Source organism: Stegodyphus dumicola, chromosome 10 (genome assembly GCF_044657685.1).
Source record: "Stegodyphus dumicola isolate Sdum_Otavi_A_Nest chromosome 10, ASM4465768v1".
Classification (NCBI taxonomy): domain Eukaryota; kingdom Metazoa; phylum Arthropoda; class Arachnida; order Araneae; family Eresidae; genus Stegodyphus; species Stegodyphus dumicola.
Window position 1 is genome coordinate 183,967,415 of NC_140777.1, and position 27,884 is coordinate 183,995,298.

The 27,884-nt window shown below is 34.6% G+C and overlaps 1 protein-coding gene across 2 annotated transcripts; it reads right to left on the reverse strand.

Moving 5' to 3' along the window:
- Positions 1 to 3,047: 3,047 nt before the first annotated feature.
- LOC118195897 (PI-PLC X domain-containing protein 1-like) lies at positions 3,048 to 27,532 on the reverse strand. Of its 2 annotated transcripts, none has more exons than XM_035367235.2 (6): positions 27,415 to 27,532; positions 17,492 to 17,617; positions 13,011 to 13,343; positions 10,975 to 11,291; positions 7,816 to 7,985; positions 3,048 to 5,255 (listed from the first exon to the last, which is right to left on the reverse strand). In XM_035367235.2, exons 2-6 carry the CDS (start codon positions 17,577 to 17,579, stop codon positions 4,841 to 4,843), a joined length of 1,323 nt encoding a protein of 440 aa, XP_035223126.1. In that variant the 5' UTR covers positions 17,580 to 17,617; positions 27,415 to 27,532; the 3' UTR covers positions 3,048 to 4,840. The 2 variants fall into 2 exon arrangements, with proteins under 2 accessions (XP_035223126.1, XP_035223127.1); XM_035367236.2 differs by having other exon boundaries at positions 27,421 to 27,507.
- Positions 27,533 to 27,884: the final 352 nt, after the last annotated feature.

The window sequence follows — 27,884 nt, forward strand, 5'->3', positions numbered from 1 at the left end:
TTAGTATGGAAATCTTTGGAAATACTCGTAGTTTAAGAACAGAATATAATGTACTTTCAGAAAAAGTTCTAAATTTTTATGAAGCGCAGGAGCTTAAATTGTGCCTGAACCCACTGTACCCCGGATCGGTACTTCTCAGGTTTCGACATAAAAATTATAATTTCAGCCGGAGCGCACCGGAGCCCCAAATAAAAGGGCCCTGGCACTTTCCTTTACGTAAATGAACCAAAATATTAGCAGACAAATTTTGTTTTAATAGTAAACATGCCTTAAAAATAATTTCTAAACTTCTGAATGCAGGCTTGTGTTTCCCCTCGCACTCAAGCCTTGCACAGAGGTCAGACTTTTCTAAAATCTAATTTATTACGTCTTGAAAGCATGTTTAGACTACCTGTCTGTAAGTATGAAGAACCCCTTCGAGCGTTCATAAAGGAAAGAAGTTTTAATTATTTTACGGCTAGTAGTCTCGTAGTTCCTTCTTCGTAGTCATTTTGGCTTTTTTACATAATTTATTAACTTCTGATAAGTAGTTTTGGTTATTCGAAACGAATCTGAAGTGTATCTCATACTTTGGCTGTTTATCATTTGGCATTCTGTAAAATGCCTAGGAAATGTATGAAATATGAATCGTTTCATGCATTGTCGGCTAGTTTTAGGCATTCAATAGAATGCTGGATTTCAAACTTTGCCGGTAACATATAAACAAATTTACTAAGTTTTTTTTAAGTTAATGAGCAACTTTTCAGAACTTAAATATGGTATTTAATCAATAAGTTACTCCATACTAGCATAACTCGCTTGAATTTGCAAATATTCTTATCAAATTTTATTATATTGCTAGTTGATGCGTAAGCATATAATGTGTTATATTATTCGAGAGAACGTCACTATTTTATCTCATTTCAAAATCCCTAGTACCTCTCTAAGAAGTCGTTGAAGCCAACGCACTTTCCCTTCGACTGCTTAGCGCATGCGCAAGAATTCTACAGGAGAAACTAGTCGATTTTTCCGTGACGTCAGAAATACTAAACGGGTAGGTCAAAGAAAGTCTTGAACGTTACTAAGACTCCCGTTGTAATTTCAATACTTAACATAATTTTTTTAAAGAAAAATAACAAGGCTTACAAATAATAGTTTCAAATTTAATAAACACCAGGTACATGAAAATGTGTACAAATTCTGGCAACGATCCGCATGATCGTTCTTCAATTAACGCCTATCATAACAATCCTTTAGTCAAGTACAGTCGGCTTTCTCGTTTCTGTTCTTTTTGTTATATTCCAAGTTCCATTGCGACAAACTGTGGTATTTTTGCCTTTAATTTCAAAATCTGGGTTTGTGGAATTTATCAACAATGGATGAAACTGTAAAATTCCCGCAGGAATGTAGAATTGTTTTTTCTCAAAATTTCTGAAAGGAACGTATGGTAGACAGCAAGTACAGCTTGAACGATGTTAAGTTTTTGCTTTTCTCAGACTTTTTTTAAGCGAAAACAGATCCCTGTGTACTCCAGAAGAATAGAGCAAAAGCACATTACAGAAAAATCTGGAGAAGAATGTAAATGTTTTATTTCTTTAATATATCACGTAATTCTTATTTAATAGTTAAATTTTTTAAAACTGCTTATTTCTGTTGATTTTTCGTATATTGATAATATTTGCCGAATAATTATGGATACTTTTGAAATTTTTTTGAAAAAAAGTTGTGAAAACAAATAACTTGAACCCGATGAATAACTTTTACCTTTTCATGCGTAAAATTGCGTTCATGCGTTTTTAAATTGCTTAAGTCTGTTGGCTTTTCGTATATTGATAATGTTTTGCTGACTTACAATAATTATCGATACTTCGGGTTTGAAAAAAAAAAGTCTAAAAAATGAGTAACCTGAACCCGATGAATACCTTTTACCTTTTCACGCGTAAAAAATCGCCAGAGAGGGAGAAGGTGGTTGCGTTAGTACGCAAGTGCTTTTTAAATTTGTATTAAATTGCTGAAATATGTCTGCTTTTAATATGTTGATAATGTCTGTTGACTGACGATGAATATCCATGGTTTGCGAATCATTTTTAAAAATATTCGAAGATTCGCCGACTTGCGCCTAATACGAAACTTTTACATTTCCGTCAGGAAAAAAATCGCCAAGGTACTCAGCAAACATTTTTTGCTATTTTTTCATAGATAATTCTGCGTTCTGTTACAATTATTTTCTCAGCATATGAGTAACAATATTTAACTTGACTTAGTAGATTCATGTTACTTGCTTCGGTTTTAAAATTTTAATTTAAGGAAGTCTTTATATTTAAAATATCATATTCATGTCATTTCATTCTATAATCATTAAATTAAGGAATTTTATATGAAATATTTTATTATATATTACATACAGAAAATGCATGATTTAATCAATTTTTGTTAAATAATGAGAGAAATACACTTTTAAAAATCCAATAAACAATCTGATTACACATCAGATGTCATATTTACAAGTTTCTATCTAATTGTATCAAATGAAGTACATGAATAAAATATATGTGAAAGAGATGTAAAAAAAAAGCTATGATATTAGAAGTATATTTTCTATGATGTTAGAACTTAAAGTAAGCATTAATATGAAACATATTTAAATAAACGAAGTGTTATTTTTCACTTCTGTGTAACTTGAATCTCGTCCATTCCTTTTGTTGTCCCTACGACTCTTTGAGCCTCAAATCGTACATAAATATTTAGAGAACGTAAATGAACAACTGAACGAAATTGTCGACTGAATCTCAGTTCGTGTTTTCTTCGCAGCGATAGATCGGTTCTTGAATTATATGGGCATAAGGTTAGTCCAATAGTTAGTAAAGAAGAAAGATTTGACGTAAATTTCGCAGGTAATTTGTAAGGGTTTGCCGTCGTTAATGAGAAGAAAACTATCACTACATAAGCAAACCCTTTTTAAAATTTAAGAAAGAACGAATTCTCAGAACGAAATAACGAAGGGGAAAATTATGTGTGTAGTTTTAAAATTTTCAGAGCTTGGCACGTAAAGCTGGGTGGGGGGGGAGAATACTGAAGAAATTTAACCCATTAATTGCCAAATATTTTTCTCTAACTTTACTTTTATCTTTGGATGTCTAGACTGACAAAGAGACTCGGAATTGGATATAAGTGGAATATAAATAAAATCTGCCGTGAGCCTCAAATGCGGAAGGATATTCAAGTAGCCCTCACCGGATGACAATAAATAGTTACCAAATATCTTCTCAAATCGTTAGAGAACACAGGAGTTGGAAATGATATACACTGCGCAGAAAAAAAAAAAAAAAAAAAAATAATAATTAAAAAATTTTAAAAAGAGCGGGACAGTTTTGTATCTCCCGTTCTATTGAGCCGATTGACGAAATTCAAATTGTGTTTTTCATGTCTTGAAAGCGCGACTTAGGATATATATTAGATTTATATGCAGCACTGTTCTAGAATAGGTATTTTGACACAAAATCGAACTTTTTCTGAAACGACATACCATTTTTTTTTTACATATTTCGATTCTACGACTCAAATTAGGACTAAATATTAAATTTGTAAAGTTTGGTGCGAAATTTGCGGAGAAATTCAAAAATTTATCTTGGCGCATTTTTTTTCAGTTTGAGCCAAGAATTATTCCCTTAATGAACTTCTTAATTTATAGCAACCTATTTCCCATTTCTTATTTTCCTTGTCCATGAGCGGAAAGAAAGGTCATCGTTCATACTTTCAAATAATTTTAGAAAAGTTCGTTAACCACATTTTCGTTATTATCGCTTATAATAAATACGCCAAATTTCAAAACGTGCCAAAATGTAAATTCACGTATATCTTATCTTAGGAAATTTTGAATAAAAAACCCTAATTTTTTTTGCAGGAATGCTTAGAAATACATCTACTTTAAGATGATGGTAAAACTTTTATAAATTATAATTCCAAATTTTTTTCGTTAAATTATTTAAAAATACAAATTTAAAAAATAAATCATAAAAATGTGCGAATTTTATTTGAAATGAACCTAAATTTCGAAATGCGAAAGGAAAAATCAAATAAGTTTAATAATAAAAGAGAGATTAATAAATGTATACCAAATTGAATTAACATGGAGGAGCTAAAATTGTGAGAACTAATTTTTTAAAAACTACTCGTGCGATTTTTACAAAATTTGGCACTTTGGCATAATTGAAGTCGTAGAATTGAAATATGGAAAAACATAGCATGTGATTTCAGAAAAAGTCCGATTTCGTGTCTCAATACCTATATTAGAGCAATGCGATATACAAATCTAATATACATCCTAAGTCGCGCTTTCGAGGCATGAAAAATGCAAGTTGGATTTGGTCAATCGGCCCAGAAGAACGGGAGATACAGAATTGTCCTTTTTTTTTCTTTTTTTGCGCAGTGTACATAATAATATGACAAACCGCGTTTTGAAAATGTTGAAATCTTGAAACTCACAAAGATTTTACTACTTCTCACAAATAATAGTCTTCAGCGCACTCATTTTACAACTACTACTCAACAACTCATGTAAAAGCTTGAGAATGGTTTAAACAACAATGTAAAAAATTAACCACTGTTGCCAACTTAATTAAAGTTACCAAATTTATTTCCGCTACCGAGACAGATCACCAAATGGGCATCATGGCATGTTAATAGGTTGGTGATAAATTTTAACAAAGAGTATTTAAAAGAGTATTCCCTTTTCTGAAATGATACTTTGAGAATCTTGTAGGAAACGAACCTTCTTTGGAAGCTAGAATAAAACAATCATATTCAAGAACATTTAGTGGATCAAAAACTTATTCTAGGCTGGCGTATTATGTTTACGCTGTTATCCAAAAGTTTCTTTTGGACAGTATCCTTTTATTTTATTTATCTGTATGGCAACATCTATTATATTATTTCCTAAGAAATAATCTGTGGCAATGATATTGGCTTTTCGCCAGAACAGATCTCTAAACCATCGAGTGACGTTTCTGTTGATCAAGTCGGCGAATATTCGAAGACCGGTGAATGGGTGGCGAGGAATTGTTCTGGCGTTTGGCGTCAGTTCTGCCATGGAGGCCCAGAGACCTTCAGGTCTCGGTTTCTTGTATGTTTCTTCAAAATATCGCTTCAGGTCTTGTGGGTGTTGTTTATTGCCCCAAGCTCTCGGAATGGCTGGCCAAAAGCTGTTGGGATAGCGACGATCTCTGAATTCGCTGTCATAGCTTACCAGAACTCTTTTGTTTTCCTTCCACAATTGCCTGAAATCGAAAATGATTTTATTTAGTTTTTATAAATGTCTATAAAAGTCTTTCAGATTTTATATTACGTCCAAAAGGCGTTTTTTTAAAGTTTTCTGTGTTACCTTTAAGTATCATGTTCTTCGCACTTAAAACACATAAAATTCAATTCAACAGCAATATCACAAAATATTTAAAAACAGTATGTCTTTAGAATTTCCGGTAAGCAGTCTCGCGCACTGGAGATAAAAATGTTTCAGTATAGTGTTGCCACTGCTCGCTTTGAAATCGTTTAGTTTGTTAATCGAAATTTTTTAAAGTTTTACAAAAATTAAAATCTATAAAGAAGAAAGTCTGCGTATTTGTTCGCTAATACCTCATTCAGTTCGCTAATAACTGCTACAGCTTAAGAGATATTAATTAAAAACTTGGAGAAACAACAATTTTTCGCCCTCATTTTTCCGAGTGGCAACAGTCTTGCACGCTGGATATAAAAATCTGTTTTATTTCGAGAAGCGTTGCCATTGCTTGCTTTCAAATTGTAGAGTTTGTTAATAAAATTTCCTAAATTTTACAATGATATAAAAACAGCATTACCAAACATTAAATACATTATTCCCGATTTCTAAAACTTGTGGGAAGCCATTTCTACTGTTTCCATCTTTACGTTTTTAATCAGCCAAGATATTCATTAAAAACTCTGAAAACACTCATTTTCCTGAGTGGCAGCAGTCTCCCGCGTTTGTTTGTGTGTTTGATTGTTTGTTCGCGTTATTGTTTTCGATCAATTATGATAAATGTTTTGCCACATTCATTCGATTGAAATTGAATATAGGTGAAATATTAGATGGAACTTGAGCTTTTACAACCATTTGATTAGAAAGACGAAAATCATTCAAAACTGCGTGCCATTGTGGCTGATATAATGAGAGAAAATTAGTTTATTCTTGTACCGAAATTTTTTATGTGGGTTCCATATCGCCTCAGAGGGAAAAATGTATGATTAAGAATCGTATTTTTTGCATCGTTATTAGAGAAGGTTCATAGCGGTATCGTTCTCTCTGCTATTAGATTCATTACTCTCAATCTAACTAAACTGGCATTGGATACTTCCGCTAATAGATAATGAAACAAAATCTAAATTCAAATTTCGGGCTACCAAGTACCCATGTTCGATTGGAGGACGAGTTATTCAAAATTGGATGGGTGTAGGTACCTTTTTTTCTTCACAATGCGAGAAATATTCATGCAAATTCTTCATTATGTAGTTTCTTTAAATATAACTCATGGCGATAATATTCGGTGGCAACAGTTTGAAAGGTGAATCAACTCAAAATGGCGATTTGAAATTAATGGACTTTTGGGCTAAAAATGTACATCTTTAAGTAAGGTATGCTTTCGAAAGTGATTACAAACTCCGTCGAATTTCAGAAACACTCATAAAAATAGAAATTTAAAGCAATAACCAAATTTTAGTACAAAATATTAGTTGTGATTAAAATTAAAATTAACAAATTTACATTGCGGTAATTAATAAATTATGGAAACTTGAACTGAGAAAGTATACAATTTAAAAAACATAAATAGAACTATATTTACATATTTATGAATGTATAAAAAAGTAAATAAGTATTTATAAAATTTATAAAATACATTAGTATTTAAACCCATGGTTCTTTTTACAGTCCTAAACTAGTACTTAAATCTCTCCCCGAACTTTAAGAGTAAATATTACTTATTTTATCATTTTGAGCCTCAGTAATATTTTAAAACTGAAAAATTGGAGAAAATAGTGAAATGAAAAACTTTTGAACAAAAATTGTGTTTTATTTTTATGTTTTAAAAATTTGAATGAAAGATTCGGCTTAAATCCGAAATAATATGGTAATGTTGTACAATTCCACGGTACCCTAACTATATTCTCATAGAACCGTAAAAATGTCACGTTTCGTCGTAACTTTTGAAATACTAAGAAATAAAGGTCAAATAAGAATTTTTTTTTAGTCCTCCTCAGGGCAATAGGAGCTATTAATTTCGTTTTGGCACTTTGTGTTGATTCACTATAAATACCTGTTCACTTTTCAGATTGTTGCCACCGAATATTATCACCCTGTATTATATTTAAAGAAATTAAATAAGGAAGAATCTGCATAAATGTTTCTCGAATTGTGATAAAACAACAGTACTTAGAGCCATCCAATTTTAAATAACATAATCCTCCTGCGAATATGGGCGTCTGGAAGCCCATATTTAGAATCTGGAATTTTTTTTATTATCTACTTCATATTTTGTTCTTCATTTTTGTATCATATTTTCATTTGTCATTAACAAACTCAACGATTTCGAAGCGAGCAATTGCAGCACTGTACGAAAATTTTATAATACTCTAACTTCTGGTGAAGCATCACTAGGTAGATTGCTGTTGGTGCTGTGTTGCTGAAAATATCGCTGAATAGGATAAAACTTTCAGAAGCTACACCGTTAAAATTTCCCGCGTTTTCTTAGTTCACAAAATGCTAACCCAAGAAAACTACGGAAACACATTATTAGCAATATCCATACTTTCACGTGTGTAACTCACCTGAATGTCATACTATGATAAGATGGTGTACTAGGAATAAGGTAAGCTCCTAAGGTACGAACTATGATGTCCATCAGCCCATAATGAATAGATTCTTGGCTGAAACCGATGGGAAATTTGTGGAAATCGAGTATCACAACTTCTTTAGTAGCGTTTATGAATTGGAGCACCTGAAAATGCAGAAAATAAAGTGTTAATCTGATAAAAAAAATTATTTAAATAAGAAGAGCATAGAAATGGTAAATTTATAGTACTTGCAACCTACAGTACAGCTCCAATTATCCGAAATCCGAACCGCTTTCAGGATTTCAGAACGTTTTAGAATCAGCTGAAGAAGAAGCTGATGAAGAAGAGGAGAAAAAGGAAAAAGAAGCTCAAGGAAAGGGAAGAGACAGGACAAGATGAGGATGACGTGACACTGGAGGAATTAAAGAAACATTCTTTTGAAAATTCCTGGATGTTCAGAAGTTAGTGCTGAGGATACAGGAGAATGGTGTATGATTCATCAGATCCTGAGTTTCAAATTCTAAATGATGAAGAATTTATTGAAAGCGTGAGAGAAGAAAGTGTCGAGGAAGAAGACTATCTTAATGTCGAAGCTGAAGCACACAGGGAACCATCAGTTAGTGAAGCATTTGCCGGCCTTGAAAATGCGCTGAAGTGGTTGGAACGTCAGCCCGAGTGTGACCACATCCAAATTCTCATTGCCAAGCGGATGCGCGACTTGGCTGCCCAAAAACGGATGAAGACAGTCAGACAGATTACTTTGATCGAGAGGTTGAGCAAGCAATGACTTTCGGCACTTGTACGTACTGTACAGTACGCTATACAAGATGTACGTAAAAGCGTTGCCTTTTCGTTTTAATTAATTAAAACCACTTTTTCTTTAAAAATAGGTTTTCTCTGATTTTCAACATACAGTATATAGTAATTAATTAAAGTGTACGTAGATCCTTTCTTCGGAAAAAATCCAATTATCCGAATGGGGTCCGGTCGCAATGATTCAGATAACTGGAGTTCTACTGTATTTTATTTTCACATTTATCCCGAAATTTCCTAATTTTATAACAGTCCTTGAAATTTGTTCTGAAGTAGAATAGTTCTTGAAATTTGTTAGCATGAAGATATCCTTACCGAAATTATCGTACTAGGAGTTTAAACTCTAAAATGACAGGAAATATTTTCATAGTCTCGAAACACTGTTTTGATTTGGTTTACTTTTCATTTATCGCTGTTCAGGTCATATGTAAACTTTAAGTTTTCCGCCGGAAATCAAAGACCAGTACCAATACTGTAGACATTCCCACCATCGGCAGAACGGTAAAAGCCGCTGAATACTAGTACTTCGGTCCGGATTCATGTCCCGGCGAACGGGCTGGTTGCGTAGGCATTTTCGATGTTTTCTCTATGTGTAACGTGGATACGAGCTAGTTTGCCGTAGAAAAGTCTCTACGGGACATCCCTCGCTATCCGTGTAGTGCCTAAGGGTGGAACACGTTGTAGAGACATTACGATATTTTGGAAGCTGAAGACGTTAAAAATAAACAATGCTCTTGCTGGGACTCGAACCACGAACCTCTTGAATACGCGTCATACGGGCTGACCACTACACCATGAAGACATGCTAAGAAGGCCGGAGAAATACCTTATATTCTCCCCCTTTAAAAGGTGACTGGGGTAGGGCACCCATTCACCAAATCCTGGCGATAGAGAATCATCATTCAGCACCTTTTTTAAATCGGGGGCCACTGTAGAGATATTAGGTTATTTTGGAATCAGAAGACGTGAAAAATGAGCAAGGCTCTCGCCGGGACTCTCGAATGAACCTCTCGAATACGCGTCGAGCATGCTGACCACTTCACCACGAAGGCACGCTAAGAATATGGGAGAAATACCATATAACGTAATAAGTAAAAAAATACTCTAGACATTCTAAAAAAAGTAAGATAATATTCTTTCACATTGAATCTCTCTGTTATTAATCAACAAATTAAACTACTTAAAAGCAATACACGCAGATTTTAAGAATATTATTTGTTTACCTTTTAGTAGGGTTTATTTAAATAAAAATGCATTTAATTCATGATATATCAAATTCGAAACATTAAATATATTTAATGAACTACATTGCATATTTTTTTCTCTTTTTTATGTATACAAAACATATACAATTTTCCCATATTAGTCTGCTTGTATATTCATCTGATATCCTATAAAATGTTTCGCCATTGCACCTGGGCCATGTCTATCGATAATCTGTACTCAGAAACCATGTTAAACTTTAAAAAGAGCCTTTTGGGCTATTGCCAAAACCTGAAACCTCTCAGATTTTTTATTTTTAAGGTTTTTTTTTTTCTTCTTTTTTTGTTCATGTTGTGGAGACATTAGGTTATTTGAAAGCAGGAGACGTAAAAAATGAGCAATGCCCTCGCCGGAACTCGAACTACGAACTACGAAACAACCTAACCTTCTGCAAGTAGTAAACAAAACTTTTAAACATAAACAAAATATTTAAAAATTAAATTAAAAAAAAACTTCTGGTTACACTAAATTCACACTCATTAAAATCTCCGAGATAAAGCTCTCTGTTTGCCACAAGAAAATACACAGCCGAAGATACAGCCGGAAACCACAACCAAATCGAAATCGCGCCAAATAAAAACTCTCGCCAAGTTTCGCGCTCAGCCCGCTTATGGAAAATTAACCGAACAGGTCTGTAAGAAGATTGAATGTTGAGAGCTTTCATGAGTATTTAACATATTATCACGTTGATAATAAAACTGTCGCCAAACAAAGCGATTTAGACATGCCGGACCCATGTTGATCTTTCCCGAGCCTCCACAGCCACTAGGTATACCCCCATGGCCAAGACTGCCTATATACAGATCCTAGCCAATTGCTTCACAGAGGTACTCTACATCGACCCCCCCCAGGGGGCGGAGGCACATTATGTAAAGGAAGTCTTTAGTAAACTTATTTGGGTAAATTATAAAATGACCTTGTATTATTTTAGCAATATTTTTGTAACATTTTGAAATACACGCATAGAAAAAAATGGCTTGTTGCTTATTTTAGGATTCTAATCATTTGATGATTTCGTTTACTTAATCTTGATTAGTAAATGATTTATGCACGAAGAATAAATTTCATGTTTCTTACCTCATGAAGGACGGATTTCACCGAATGCTCTGTCCTCAAGAAATTGTGATTGATGTAATACTTCTCCTCGCTGTGGGTGTAATAACCAATTCTCAAATCAAAATATCTGAGTCCGTATATCAGTTGACTAAATATGGATTCATCCTGAGTGTATTTGTATCTTTGGATGGCTTGCGTCGCTTTATGAAAGTAGAAACTGCCTGAATCGTGACTGCCAGGAATCATGGCTTCTGCCAGCGTCAGTTTGGATAAATATCTGGAATGCTTTTCCATCCAGAAAGGACGAATTCGAAGACAAGATGAAGAAAGAATTTTTCCTGGAACGAAGATCAGTAGAATGAACACATGCATTGTGAGTTTTAACTAGCATTTATTTTCTTCACGATTTTTGTCAGTTATAAAGCAGATTTTCAGCCACACGGATTGTTTTGAATGCAGAGGGCAGATTAATAGTTTTGATCAGGAAGAGATGGAAGTGTTCGAATTACATCCCCTGTCAGAAACGTTCCAGGACTTTTTTTATTTCTGAGTTTGCGGTATTAAAAAGGAGCAAATGTTGTTTTTATATTACCTGGTATGTATTCTTACTTGACGTGACCTTGGCCATGTTTCCATGCAAACTTACAAGGTGGTAGGGCTATGCTTAGCATCACACAGTTATTATTAAAAATCTGATGTGTACACCACATGATTTCCTTGTACGGAATATTAAATTATACACATTTTTTCTTGCATTTCATTTAAACTTATTGGATTGAATTAAATCAACTTCGTCGACCACAATAGACAATATGCACTCTTTAAAATTTACTATATTTGTTTGCCTTACCGACACTCTGGCCCTAGATTCACTTAACAGCATTGCATTTCATTCATTTTTTAACTCAGGACGAACAAAATTTATACCATCTTAAGAATTACCTAATTGTTGCCACATGTTCTATTTAAATACTAATAATAAATCTAAAACGATGTATAAAAGAAATTAACCAAACAACAACAACAACAACAACAACAACAAAAAAAAAAAAAAAAAAGAAAGACAGAAAGAAAGAAAAAAAGAAAGAAGGAAAGAAACAATTATTCACAAACGATTTAGTATTTCTCATTCAATTAATTAAGTTTTCACTTCGCGACAAGGCAAAATACATAAAAACTCAAAATATCTGTATTGAAAATGATGAAGTGAATCATAACACTTATTTCCTCTAATAAATTCCAGAATGGATTAAGCATGATTTTATTCGCAATTAATTAAAGAAAGCATTATCTTTGTTACTTCGAAGCTTACTTTCTTTAGATTGGCAACAAATCTACTGTTCTGCTGTTTCAAATATAAACAAACATTTCCTCCTTATCGAAAATAATTAGGCTTAGCGGCAAAAATAATTAGTCCTTAAACAACTTTTAAATTGTTGATAATTCTAAACATATTGCATGCAGATTTACTAAAGGCATAAAAAACTTAACCGAAAGATAAGAACAACATAATTTAATCATTTTTAAAGAAAAAAATGCACAATTTACAAACATATAAGAATAAAGAAACAGAGATCACTGAGCCAAGTAACAGAGTGAATATATATATACATATTGTTATAGACTTTTGGTGTGGCCGATTGTAACCAAAATTCGAAGTGCACATCTACATGTTATAGCAGTCCTACACACATAATGTTAACGTTCTGAGGCTATTCGTTTTTTGAATTATGGGAGATACAGACGCCACGAAATATTCTCTTTAGAATTCATTTTAAATCAGTTTTATAATTTTGTCGGGGAAAAAAAGAGTCCTTTATTCTTGCCTTACTTGCAGATGTCACACAAAAAAATCGTTAACTTGCATTCGATAGCGATCAAAATGGATATTTTCGTTGAAATATGTTGCCTGAAACTTTTCGCGATTACAATACTTCTTTTTTACTTCGTACAAGGAAGTAAAAAACAATTAACATTCATTCTTACATACTATCTAAATTTCTTTTCGTTATGCATTTTGGACTTAATATAATTTAATTTGATGACCAAAAACTTACCGTTTTTGTTACTGTAAGCAGCCCAGTATCCTAAGCAGTGTTCTTGACGTAAGCAACTCATGTTAAAAAAGATAACTGGAAGTTCTACGTGAGTTTTAAAATAGCCATCAGGATGACTAGAAGGATTAATGGATATGATGGGCTCTATTAATGGATTTAATTCGGGATCCTCTGTGTAAACACCAACACTGTCACCTGGAGATGGCTGGCCTCCAACCCAGTTCACTTCGAGTTGCCTCTTAACAATCCCATCCTGCGTGGTCGAAACCGTAACTGAAGAAATCGTGATGAAAACTTGGATTCTTTTAGCTGCACTTCTGAGCATGTAGCATTCTATGGAAAACAGGGATGGTTAAATATAAACGTAGAATTGAAATAAGTAAATTAATCTAATTAAAAATTTTAGCTTTTTCTCACAGTTGAAAGGAAAAAATAAAACAGGAGGAAGTATTTTTTTTTTTTTTTTTTTTTTTTTTTTTTTTAAAGATTAAGTTCAATAAATGCTTCCTAACTTTCGTCAGATTCTGACTCAAGTTGAAAGCTTCTAAGACATAGACATGATGAAACATTTAATGTAATGTCAAATATTCCATAATTTGTAAATATTTGTTGGTTTTCTCTGGCGTGTTTTTGACTGCCATCGTCTCCGGCTTTCATCCTGATATTTTATCAGTACGTTATAAGGTATTTCTCCCGCCTTCCTAGCGTGCCTTCGTGGTGTGGTGGTCTGCACGCTGGGCCTGTATTCCAGAGCTCCGCGGTTCGATTCCCGGTGAAGGCATTCCCGGTGCATATTTTTCATCTTTCCTTCTTCCAAAAAATCCTAATGTCTCTACAGTGGCGCCCGAACTAAAATGGTAGTGGATGAGGATTCTCCCCACCCAGGATTAGGCGATTGGGTTCCTTAAAAACCACAGTCGCCCTTTAAAAGCGGGAGTATATTAGGTATTTCTCCCGCCTTCCTAGCGTGCCTTCGTGGTGTGGTGGTCTGTACACTGGGCTGGTATTCCAGAAGTCCGTGGTTCAATACCCGGCAAAGGCGTTGCTAGTTTTTCATCTTGCCTGCTTCCGAAAAATCCTAATGTTTCCAGAACGTGTTCGCAGTCAAGACGGAGGAGCTCTTTTATTTGGCAGCTAACGGCGTTGCCTGATGTTGTACCTAGGTACTGCCTCGCCTAAATATCTTATGGTATTAAATTTTCGGAATGTTAAAATGTTCTGCGTTTCCTACGACATCCACTGTAAAACAGAACACATAGGAATTGCTTGAATTCACTTTCAATGACACTAAAAGAATGATTATTTGCTTGTTTTACGTATCGGTTGATCTCTACAACTATATGTAATATCATGTCTTCAGCCATCGTGTGAAAATGTTCATGTGGAGTTTTTCCTGACACCACATTTTGAATATTTTGATGCTCTTGGAAAGGATCATAGCTGGGCCAAAGCATAAGTTGGGGTTCACATTTTTTTTCCACTTAGGGTCTTTTATATCAAAATTACGTTCTGCATAGTTTTTTGATGAAACTGCTATAGTTCCTGAGATATCTTCTATTCCAGATTCGCTACGAGTTACTGATATGATACAGTTTGTGACAGAATCATCTATTTTTCATCCCTAACTAAATCAGGTACAGAGGGGCAATAAGTATTTCAAGCTCCCCAATTTTTTCATCATCGAGAGAATTCATATATTCAAGAGCCTCTAGACCTATTAGAAATTTTCTTTCCATTTTAAAAATATTGATTTACTTTAGAAAAACATACTGGGGACTATTTCTCGCAAAAGAACAAGCCTTATACCTATGCAGTTCCATAGAAATATTTCACCTGACATTGTAGAGACATTAGCTATTTTGAAACAGGAAGAAGTGAAAAATGAGCAACGGCTTCACCGGGAATCGAACCACGGACCTCTGGAATACGCACCCAGCGTGCTGACCACCACACCACGAAGGCACACTAAGAAGGCGAGAGAAATACCTTATATAATCCCCCGTTTAAAAGGCAACTGGGGTTTTTAGGGGACGCAGTCACCAAATCCTGAGTGTGGACAGTCATCTTCCACCACCCTTTTAGTTCGAGCGCCAGTGTAGGGACATTAGGTATTATGAAACAGGAAGAAGTAAAAAATGAGCAACGCCTTCGCCGGAATTGAACCACGGACCTCTGGAATACGCGCCCAGCGTGCAGACCACCACACGACGAAGGAACGCTAAGCAGGCGGGAGAACTACCTTATAACCTCACAGTTTTGAATGCCCACAGGGGCACCATTAAGGTCTAAGATCAAAAAGAAATTTTCCATGCTAATTTCTAGTGAGAATGTTTATCTATTTTATACAAAAGTAACACCTACTACTACCATTTCCAGAGAACTATTACATAGATGAACCTTCCTTTACTGAGAAAACCCTGTTTAGGAGGTTTTGTGACATTTTACACTTGTAATTTAATACAAAAGATACCCAAAGAAAATTCTGGAATAATCTATTATCGAATCGTTTCATATGTCTCTCTAATGTGATTGTATGATTAGCTATTGTTCCAAATTGGTTTGAAGGAATGTGATTCATGAATTGTAGTGACGAGTGAAAAAAAGTTGAGGATCAGACCATTGTCTGGTTTACGGTGTAAAGATTATCTTAATATATCTAATAGTTAAATTTTGAGTTAAAAGTTACTGTCCTATCTTTTCTGAATTTCAAGCACACAACTTCCGGCCAGAACGTACTTTTAGAATCGCGTTGGAATGAAAATGATGAGAAGTATTTAACTATGAAGTTCTACTGGCTTCGTTAGAGAGAACCAGTGATTCTGACTAGTGCGCGGCCACCTTTTTAGGCTATTCTCTTGTAAGCTATTATTACGCTCGGATGTACTTTAGGGGCTCTTGATAGCTTCGCCGTTATTTAGCGTTAAGGGGCCAACTCTGTTAGAATCTTGATAGCTTCGGCTATATCTTTTTAACTAAGATTAGTTTAGTGCTTAGTTTTCTGAGTTCAAGCCAGAATGGAGGCTTCATTGTAAAACACCAAAAAAGGAGTTCTGTAAAATTAATTTCAAATAATAAGGAGGGGTGCAGGTGCAGCCATAGTGACGTCAGTACGCGTGGATAGACGCATCCGCCGACAAGCTGTGGCGGTCCCGCAAGTCACTTGTACCGCGATTCTGCAGCATGTGCAAGATACCCTGGATGTTCCCGTGTCGACCAGAACCATTTCCCGTCAATTGGTTGAACGTGGCCTGCACTCACGGCGTCCGTTAAGAAGACTGCCATTGACCCCACAGCACAGACGCCAGCGTTTAGAATGGTGCCGGACTGGAGCGATGTGGATGACAGAATGGCGAAACGTCGTGTTATCAGATGAGTCACGCTTCTGTTTATCCAGTGACAGTCGCCGCATACGTGTGTGGCGTCGTCGTGGAGACAGATCCGGCAGTAACTGTGGAACGCCCCACCGCGCGACAACGTGGCATAATGGTTTGGGGCACTATTGCATACGATTCCAGGTCACCTCTAGTTCGTATTCAGGGCACTATGACGTGGTTGAAAGGGAATGGACAGCCATCCCTCAGGACACCATCCGCACTCTTATTGACTCTATGACTAGACGTGTTTCTTCGTGCAATCGCTGTCCGCGGTGGTCCTACATCCTACTGAGCCGCATATATAAGTGCAATTGTAAGGTTTATATTTAAAAGGTAATTTGTCAAATACGAGTAGCCGCACAAATTGTTACTACTATTAACCAAATTTTGCATATGTATGTTATTGTAATAGACCTACTGTTTGGCGGATAACCAGGTATCTTTAAAGTCATAATTCTATAATCTTATTGTGATCAACTATGTAATTGTATGTTAACCTATGTAAAGATTCTGCCTTTGTTTGGCACTGTACTTTTTATTCCTGGAAACAAATTAACACTGGACCCGGCATTTTGGCTTAGAGTATTCCTCGGGAGCACTTTGGTCGGCTGGACTGCTACCCGGATGAATAGGGTGCTGGGTCTGGGCGTCTGGTGCGAGTCTCACTTGTGGCCTTATTCTGGCCTTGCTCTGGATATTGGAGGACGTGGCTCTAAACCAATTAACCATAACGGTAAAGGGATGGTGCCCACGTCCCCCGTTCCTAATCCTAATCCTAATCCTACTGAGCCGACGCTGTTCTCGCTCTGTATTCTGACTATCATTTTGAAATAAAGATCACTTATTGCTGCTTGCTGTCTCTGTCGTTTTTCGAAATTTCATCACTTTCTGACCACTCCTTCTTGGTGTTGCTCTCTCAATGTCGAACAGTGTATATACTTTCTTAATCTGAATTATACTCAATACATTTTTTTCAGTAGGAAGTTAACATTGTGGACATTTTATTTGGTTAAAATTTAACGGATTTTACCGTAAGCGCAATGTATTGATAGTGTAATCACCGCTTTTAACAATGCTTTATTGTAAATAGATTACTTTTTTACTTACCAAATTTGTTGAATTTGCTGAAGTGCAGAGATGTGGAAGAACCAATCATCAAGAGCAAGATAATAAGACTTAAACAAATCTTTAGCATCTCGAAATGTGTAGTTGATTACGTGTTGTTTTAAGTACCTAAAAAATATTAAAAACATTAATTTCCGTTTTCCCCCCTTTTTTGTATATTGACGTTTATTTCTTTCTTTCTTAAAAACACAATCATGTGAGATTACGTAACATGACGACAGGAAGTATCACTTTTATTATTTTCTTGAACCAAGTAAAGGAAGTATGGTAATCACTAAAAATTCCCGGTATCACATTTCAAAGAAAGCATCCATTTTGACCGCCATTGAATGCAATTTAACGATGTTTTCACTTGACATCTGTACGTAAGGACAGAATAAAGGACTCTTTTTCAACAAATTTCATTATAAAACTGATTTAAAATGGATTCAAAAGAGATTTTCTCGTAGCGTCTGTACGTACGTATGTATCTCGCATACTTCAAAAACGTATATAGGACTGCTATAACATGTAGCTGTGCACGTCCATTTTCAGTTGCAATGAGCCGCACCAAAAGTATATAACTATGTACATCCACTCTGTTCCTCAGTTCAATGAGCTCAGTTACTTTATTCTTATATATTTGTAAGTTGTGCATTGTTTGCTTAAAAATGATTAAATTATGTTGTTCTTATCTTCTGGTTAAGGTTTCTATGCCTTTTGTTAATATGCATGCAATATTTGTAGAATTATCAACAATTTAAAAGTTGTTCAAGTGCGGCTACGCCTAATTTTTTTTACCATAGCAGCCATATTTGTTTACATTTGAAGCTTAGCAGAATAGTGAATTAAGTCTTTCTGCATGTTCATTATCTTTTGGCCGAGTAGAACCAAAAGGAAACTTTTGGCTTTGTGTTGCCTTTTTACTGCCTTTTTACCTGCTGGCTGAATGTCTTGTTTTTGCGTAGAAACTGCAATTTTAATTGTGAAAATTGTTTTTTTAATTGTTTTAACTGTTTTTTGTAATGTTTTTCTATAACTTTCAATTTTTAATGAAAAGGTTTTGAGTTTTTATACATTTTTGGCCTTGCCTGGAAGTGAGAACTGAATTAATTGAATGAGAAATGCATCTGTAATGAAATTCGACGGAGTAGGTTTAAATGAAATGCAGGAGAAATGCCTGTAATTTAATATTCCGCACATGGAGTTCATGTGATGTGCACATGAGATTTTTTCCTTTGTCATGTATTTAAGTTTGTTATTTTGTTTCGTAAAAATGCAGTCGTATGAGCTTACGTAACGTGACAAATGGAAGTATCGTTTCTACATTTCATTGTATGGAAGATCTCCTTTTTAGATTTATTTAGTTATTTATTGTTGCCTGCTGATATTTTCGTATCAGTTATTAGCTGAGAGCTGTTTATTTGTTTAACGATATAAATATTATCTTCCACAACATTTTATCTCGGGACCCACTCATTAATCATATCATTATCACATTCATTAGATTTGTTAAAGCGAGTAATGTGAAATTGTGAACTTTCAACTATTACCGTGTCTCCCGATTGCTCGTCGCACGTGCTTCCAATCACACCACGAAGGCCCACCAGCAGCCGAGCAGTAAAGTCGCTGATCACTCGTAGTTCGGTCCGAGGTTCGAATCCCGCTAATTGCCGGTTGCATGAGAGTTTTCGCGGTTTTCCCCATGTGTAACGTGTATAACGCATTGCGTTTTGTTCCGCATGTTAGACGTAATGTGCCTAGGTGCGTTTATGTTAAACATAGTGCGTTTTGATTCTCCCGTGCTCTCATGTATTTTTCGTTTTATTATATAAGTAGTTTTATGCGTTTAATCTAATGTGTGTGCTTATATATGTTTTATGCTGTTTAATGTATGTTTTATGCTGTTTAATGTGTGCTTATATATGTCGTATTGTGTGTACTTTGTATAGTGTACTGTTATGTTTTGTATATTTTGTGTTGAACTGTGTTTACTCTATGTATATTTATTTGTCATGTTTTTCAAATGTTTGTGCTTAAACTGCATGTATGTCTTACCATTAAGATGCCAAATCGTATGTCTACCAAATATCCATTGTACACTTAAGACGCCCCTGTTTGGCCACGTGAACAAACTCATATTAATAAACTCCAGGGCCTCTTGCGGCTCCCGGGAGTTGTTGCCTCTAGGTAGGGGAGGGAGTGGGACACATGCCTGTTTACCTCTGTTAAACATCAGGCGTCCCCGTCCTCCGTCACCTGTCACCTGTATGCGAGCCAGTTTCCCTTAAAAAGTGTCCCTCAAAGGCATCCCTCCTCTTAAGCAGATAGCCCTCGAGGCTTTACCATAATCACATAAAACCAAAAACCAAACCAATCACACCACGAAGGTACGCGGTAAAGGCAGAGAAAGTATCTTACGCACTTATCTGGCACTAACATCACTATTAAATCCATGAATTTTATTGTGATGAGGAACGCAGGATTGTGCCTGTGGTTGGTATTGGCTTTAGGAATCTTGTGGATGACAGTACAACGTTTCTCAATCCCATTCCAGTTTTGAAGGAAAATCCCCGGAAAGGACAAGTTCAAGAACCCTGTTTCTCAACCGCCAAATTACTCGCGAAGACTTTCGCTAGCTGTGCATTTTAAATGCTACCCTGCCCTCAAAGACATTATACATTTACAAGGATCCAAGCTTTCTCCGGACTTGGAGATCATGTCCAACGATGAGGCACCAGCAACGCTAACTACCATACCGATCACGGCGGCTTACCAGAGTTTACTATGGATATAACATTCCAAGATATTCTCATGAGGACGAATGTCGTGAAAACTGCTGATAGTTGAGAGTACCTGTGATTTACCATAAGATTAGATGATCCTCATCCGTTCCTAGGCCATTAGCTTTCCGCGTACATTCCTAAGATTGCCGCCCCAAATTAAAAAAAAAAAAAAAAAAAAAAAAAAAAAAATGCTCATTGATAAATAAAATGTTTATTTCATACTCAACTAAGTGCTTACAAGCAATTTAAAATATTTAGCCGTGGTATCGCTTCTGTTGCAATTTTCTGCGAGCATTTTCACTGAGAAATATTTCTGTAACACTGTTTCAGTAGACCTGTAAGAACAAATAAGTATGGCTTTTGCATTTTTCAACGGTGGTGTCTTACCCTAATTATAGCTTGTCCAAAAGATAAATTAAATTCTCAAATAAATGTTAATGATTTCAAGTATTTTATATGCGCAGCATATCTAAACGAGAAAATACCGGAAAGAGAACTATTAGGCGTTCTGGAATTTATTGCGGCGTTCTTTATAAGGCATTTCTCCCGCCTTTTTGGAGTGCCTTCGTAATGTAGTAGTCAGCACGCTCGGTGCGTATTCGAGCAATCCGAGGTTCGAGTCCCGGCGAGGGCATAGCACATTTTCGATGTCTCCTGCTTCGAAACAACCTAATGACTCTACAGTGGCACCGCCCAAACTAGAAGGTGGTGGATGATCATTCTCTACAACCAGGATTTGGCGATTGGGGCTCCTAATCTCCAGTCGCCCTTTAAAAAGGGGAGTATATAAGGTATTTCTCCGCCTTCTTAGCATGCCTTCGTGGTGTAGTGGTCAGTACGCTCGGCGCGTATTCGAGAGGTCCGAGTTTCGAGTCCAGGCGAGGGCACTGCTCATTTTCCATGTCTCCTACTTCGAAATAACCTAATGTTTCTACAAAGTACTTACATATGACAAAATGATGTATGACATGTACCTACAATGAATTTAAAATATTTAGGCGTGGTATGGCGAGAGTCCGGCTGCTCCTGATTTTGTCCGCTCGCGTATTTTTACTCGTTGCACCCCCGTTTAGAGCGGCCCTGCTTCTGTTGCAATTTTCTGCCAGCATAAGGTATTTTCACGATGAAATGTTTCTTTAAACATTGATGTTTCAGTAGACCTGTAAGAACAAATAAATGGGACTTTACTTTTGCATTTTTGACGGGTAGTGTGTTACCCTAGTTATCACTTGTCCGGAAAGTAAATTAGATGAGTAAATTGTGAAATAGACGTAAATGATTTGAAGTATTTTATATGCGTAAGAAATTTAAATGTGAGAAGACTGGAAAGGAAACTGTTAGGCGTTCTCGAATTTGTTGCAGCGTTCATTATAATGTATTTCTTCCGCCTTCTTAGCATGCCTTCGTGGTGTAGTGGTCAGCAGACTCGGCGCGTATTCGAGAGGTTCGCGGTTCGAGTCCCGGCGAGGGCATTGCTTTTTTTTTTCATGTGTCCCTGCTTCGAAATAACCTAAAGGTTCTATATACTCATTCTTCGCATTTCCTGGATCGACTCTGCAGTGCCGGCCGATTTATAGTGTAGTGGACAATAATACGTCACTACCAGGATTTGGCGACTGGAAGTTGTCGCCAAGTCCATAGTCGCTTTTTAAATTGCGAGAAATGTAAGGTAATTTCTCTCTGTTTGCAGCGTGCCTTCGTGATGTAATTGGAAGCACATCTGGCCTGCAGATGAGAGATCCGAATTTCGAATCCTGGCAAAGGCATGGCATATTTTTGTTCTTCGACAAACGTTATGACTCTATACTTCATGAAATATATATTAGAGAAATATAATTTCTTTTAGTGGAAATAAATTGGCTAAGTTATGTTTGGAAGCAGGCAAAATAAAAAATTAGCAGCGCCTTTGCCGGGAATCGAACCGCGGACCTCTCAATTATTCGCCTAGCTTGCAGACCACCCCACCACGAAGGCTCGCTAAGAAGGCGGGAGAAATATGAGATAAAGTGAGTTGAAAAATTTAGATGGGAGCTTCTGTAAATCGGGTTTCACAAATATTGTTTAATATTAAATAGTGTTTATTATTGCATATGTTTAACATTCTAAATTTCGTACGAAAATGTTATATGTGTTTTTTTGTTTATATACAAACACAAACAAATATTTATGTACAATTTACATGTACAAATGATAAATATGGTCACATTAAACGATCTCTTATATTAATTTATATTGAAAGTGTTTGCTACAAATATTTTACATATACTCACTAATGGTAAAAAATATATTAGTTTTATTCATTTTCCTTCTACTGATTAAGCAATAGAAAAGAATTCCTGAGGTATTTCTGAGTACTTGGCTTAAATTGTTATAAAAATGAGGATTTTGCTGAGGAAATAATAAAGGAATTTGCTTGAGTCTTATTGACAAGTGATATGAAAGTTTTATAAAGTCAGTCGTGAAAGGTCAACAGTTTCAACTTTCTAAACTAATTTTTATAGAAGTTTTCAGGTTCTGAGAACACAAAAAGTTTTTAAAGTAATGCCATTTCTGGTTATCGTTAATGATATATCCCAATTAGAATTGCAGTCTCTAAAATTTAAAAACTATTGCAGAGTCATTAGGTTATTTTGCAGCAGAAAACACGAAAAATGAGCAATGCCCTCGTCGAGACTCGAACCCTGGACCTCTCGAATATGTGCCGAGTGTGCTAAGCTTTACACCACGAAGGCATGCAGAAAGGAAGGAGAAAATACCTTATATTAATATGGTGTGATCTGTTATGACCATAAGACCAACTTGTGCCGTTAGGTTGGTCGGACTGAGCCTATTTCTGGTATCTTATGCGCACGATTATCCATATCTATCATAATGTCTGAGGAAAATCAATGGCTAACGAATATCAGATGATGAAATCGCATCATTTTGAATAGATTCATTCTTTTAGAAGTATGGGTTTGGCAACAATTTTTCATCGTATTTCTTATGTCACTGTTTTTAAGAGATTGGCATATTTCATTGTCATTTTTTTATATATATAATACTCTGCAGAGTAATATTCAGTGCAGTTTTTAAATTTAATGTTTGGTGTTCCCTTCAGGCATTTTTCCGGTACATTTCAAAGCCAGACGAAGGCTGGCCGCATAGAGTCTAATATAAGCATAAAGAAACTAACTCTGTCTAAGAATCATTTATCCCATAAAAACATAATAATATTAATATTTACAAAAATTATTGAAATAGACCTAGAGAGTGTAAATTTACCCTTCATTTAATATGAAATATAGATAAGTTCTTCACAGATATATTGTATATACTTTTAATTTCTATGCTTTTAATCTTCATTTATTCTATATTGCTTCGACAATATTATTTTTGATAAGGCAATTTATATGACTTATACATGGAAGTAAAGAGGAAAACCTAGATGTCCTCAGGAACACTAATAAGACGAAGATTTAAAATCAAAAAAAAGTCTCCCTTTGAATTATTTAGTCGGTTCAGAAAGCTGAATTTTACAAATATCATTGACTTCGGAATTCAGTTAAAATTAAGAATTTAATTAATTTTTGGTTTTTCTCTTCCACAATTACTTACTTAGAGTGAAAATATGAATATTTTGAAAATGAGAAACTTGAGAAAAAGCTTTCATGCAATAATTTTGCACGTCCTATTTGGAAAGTATCTACCTCATACACGTTCTAATCGAATTCATTTTTATCGCTCATTATCGTTATCTGGAATGTCGTTAATTAATTCCAATTAAATTATTTTTTATTTCTATGATCTCCAAATCCAGAAATTTAAAAGAAATTAATTTTAAATCCTAAAAATGAACATTTCAGGTATACAGTAACAAATGATTCGTTAATATTACCTGAAAGATTTTTTCAAAAAACCAATTCTGCTCATATAATAAGTAAAATGAAACTGAAATTAATTATTCTAAATGAAACATTTATGTAATGGAACTTAATTGGGTACACTCGCAGAAAAGTGTATATAATATTCACTTAAAGTAATTTTTGTACTTTTAAAATTAATACTAATCCATCTTTTTTTAACACAAAGCGGCAATTTGCACAGAAAAGCTATTAATTTTGTTTTGGCACTTTGCTTCGTTTCACTATAAATAAATGTCGACTCACTTTTCGAATTGTTGCCACCAAATATTAGAGCACTACATTATATTTAAAAAAATTAAATAATGAAGAATCTGCATGCTTGTATGTATATTCCTGGCATTCTGAAAAACGACGGAACCTAGAAACATCAAGTTCTGAATAACGTCTTCCTCCATTCGAATATGGGCATCAGGAAGCCTAGATTTGGAATTTGTTTTATTACCTATTTCATGTTTTGCAAAACTTTACCGAATTTTTGGTTAACAAACTCGATGATTTCGAAGCGAGCAATGGCAGCACTATACGGGATAAGGAATTATCTCTAGTGTGCAAGACATTGTATTGGAAATTCTAAAGATATGCTCTTTTAAAATTATTTTGCGATATTGCTGTTGAATTGAATTTTATAATTTATAATTGCGAAAAACATGATATTTAATAAGCAAGGGTAACACACGAAACGTTAAAAACGCCCCTTTAAGCCTGATATAAAATCTGAAAGCTCTCAGCAGATTTTCTTGTTAATGATTACGTGTAATAAAGTAGCGCAGCAAAATTAAATCTAAAACAGTGTAAGAACACATTAAAATACATCAAAAAATGGAGTACTCGGTAATTAATTATGATATTCTGAACTGATTGATAGGTTAACTCTGAAAGATCACGTGAAATCTATTTGACCATGAAACGTGCCTAGAAGTCTTCGAGAAAACCTGTTTAAACATATATTGTGCAGTAAAATAACAGCCAACACTTTCTGTCATCCCAAACAGGCACAGTATTGCCAGTATTTTAGCATTACGGCATTGTAAACCTATAAACTGTGCGCTAAGAAATGCGATAATTTGTTTAAAAGAACATGAAAAAAAATCTGTTCTGTACACCACATTACTTCCTTGTACGGAATATCAAATTAGACGCACTTTTCCCTGACTTTCATTTAAACTTATTTCCTCGAATTTCATTACAGATATATTTCTCATTCAATTAATTCAGTTCTCACTTCGCGACAGGGAAAAATGTATAAAAACTCAAAATATCTATATTAAAAATTGAAAGATGTAGAAAAACGTAAAACACCAAACACAGTTAAAACAATTAAAATTACAATTTATACGCCAAAACAAGAAATTGGGCCAGCGCGCAAGAAGGCAGACTTTTTGGTGCACAAAACCGAAAGTTTATTTTTGGTCTCACTCCGCAAAAAGATACCGAAGGTGTATAAACTCACTTAATTTGTTGTGGACGCTATGCTGAGTTAATGTAAGGAATAATTTGATAACTTATATGATAATTCCAGAATGGATTAAGCATTATTTAATTCGCAATAATAAAAGAAGATGTTACTTTGTTGTTGCGAAACTTAATTTCTCTAGATTGGCAACAAATCCACTATTCTGCTAAGTTTAAAATGTAAACAAATATTACCGCTATCGTAAAAATAATTAGGCTTAGCCGCACTTAAAGAACTTTTAAATTGTTGATAATTCTACAACTGTAACATGCAAGTTAACTAAAGAGATAAAAACCTGAACCGGAAGATAAGAACAGCATAATTCATTTTTAAAAAGCAGAAAATGCACAATTTACCAACATACAAGAATAAGGAAACTGAGCTCAGCATAATATATATATACATATATACGTAGATATATTAAAGAAAGGAGAACAAACTAAAAAATACCTTTGTGGTCAAGAACGTTTGCGTATTGAGCTGCAAAATTTAGAAAACAAGTTAAAAGAATATTCTTAGTGCTTTCGCTAAAAAGTAGTTTAGATACTGTGGTTCCGGTGAAAAAATTTATCATAAGTAAAATAAAGTGCAATGAAAAGTGTAAACATTAAATAAACAATATTATCACTAGAATATTTAGAAATAAAATTCAAATCTAATTGTATGTAATATGTTGATCAAGGTAAGGTAAACTTAAAATAATATAATAAAAGTGTGAAATAAGACTTAAGCAAAAATACAAAAACAAAAAAGCGGTACATGGTAGATTAACCCAATTCGAATCTCATTACCGACTCTTCAGGGAACATTTTATAACGATTTTCGAATCCAGCTAATTCCATATTGCGTTTCGTCGAAACAGACAATTTAAACTGTACACGAAACTCTTTTTGAATATTAACTGAAAAAAACTTAGTCAAAAACTTTAGTCTCAATTCTATACGTAGATATATATTTATACATATATTTATATATATTATGTATATATTTACATATATATATATACACATATATATTTAATATACATATATTTATGTATACATATATTATATATACATATATTTATATAGTTTTGGTACTGTCAATTGCCCATCTACATGTTATAGCAGTCCTATATATAAAATTTCAACTTTCTGAGGCTACTCGTTTTGGAGCTATCCGAGATATATACATACATACATACTTCCGTATATACGTACAGACGCTAAGAAAGAATCTCTTCTGAATCCATTTTAAATCGGTTTTATAATTCGTTTGGGGGAAAAGAGTCCTTTATTCTGTCCTTACGTACAAATGTCACGCAAAAACATTGTTAAATTGCATTCGATAGCGGTCAAAGTGGATGTTTTCGTTGATATATGATACCCGAAATTCTTCCTTTTTTCTTCGTACAAGGAAGTAATTATTGACAGGTATTTTTATTTTTCGTCCAAACTCATCATACTTTCAATTCTATGTGCAAATCTCAAATGAACAAAGCAAACACACATAACGTAAATACTTCAAAAATTAAAGCACATAAATTGCAAAACATAAGAGCATTCGTTTAAACTGTCAATGCTTAGAATTAGTTACTTTCTCATTTTACACAAAAACCCCAAAAAAGGATAGTTTTATTTAGAAGGCATGTTGAGAAAACTTATATCCCCAAGTCTGCCGTAGAACTTAAATAAACATAATGAAAGAAATCTGCGATTTTTTAAACATTCTGGATGTAATAATATTATACTAAAATAAAAAAGCAAAAACTTAAATAAAAAAAGGAATAAAAAGTAAAAGAACCTTTACAAATAATGTCAGGCCTGGCGAATTTTTTGGTTGTCAGACTCGAAACAGAAAGATTTCATACGGCAGTCTTCTCAGACGATAACCGCATTAGTTGATCGTAGCTAACATAAGTAGGGATGCAGTTCTATTTATACCCTTACTTCTTATATTATTATCATTGTAGGTGTTATCTTATCTGCATAAAGGGAAATCGTTTTTCCTAAAGAGCTTTCAAGCTAAAAGTTTCTTTTCTTTTCGGCCAACTAAAACGTTTCCTTAAAGTTTAATGTCTTTTGCAGCAGGAGAAAATAGAGAATAATAAATCCACTATTTTTATAATAATAAAAATAATTCTATTATTTTCTTACAGTTTGAGGAAGGGTCTTCAGATTTTACGAAATGACAAAGGGAACGCATTTTTAAATATTCTATCGTATTGGTCTTCAAATAAAGACTACATCTTTCCGTACTTCTTGTGAAACCAA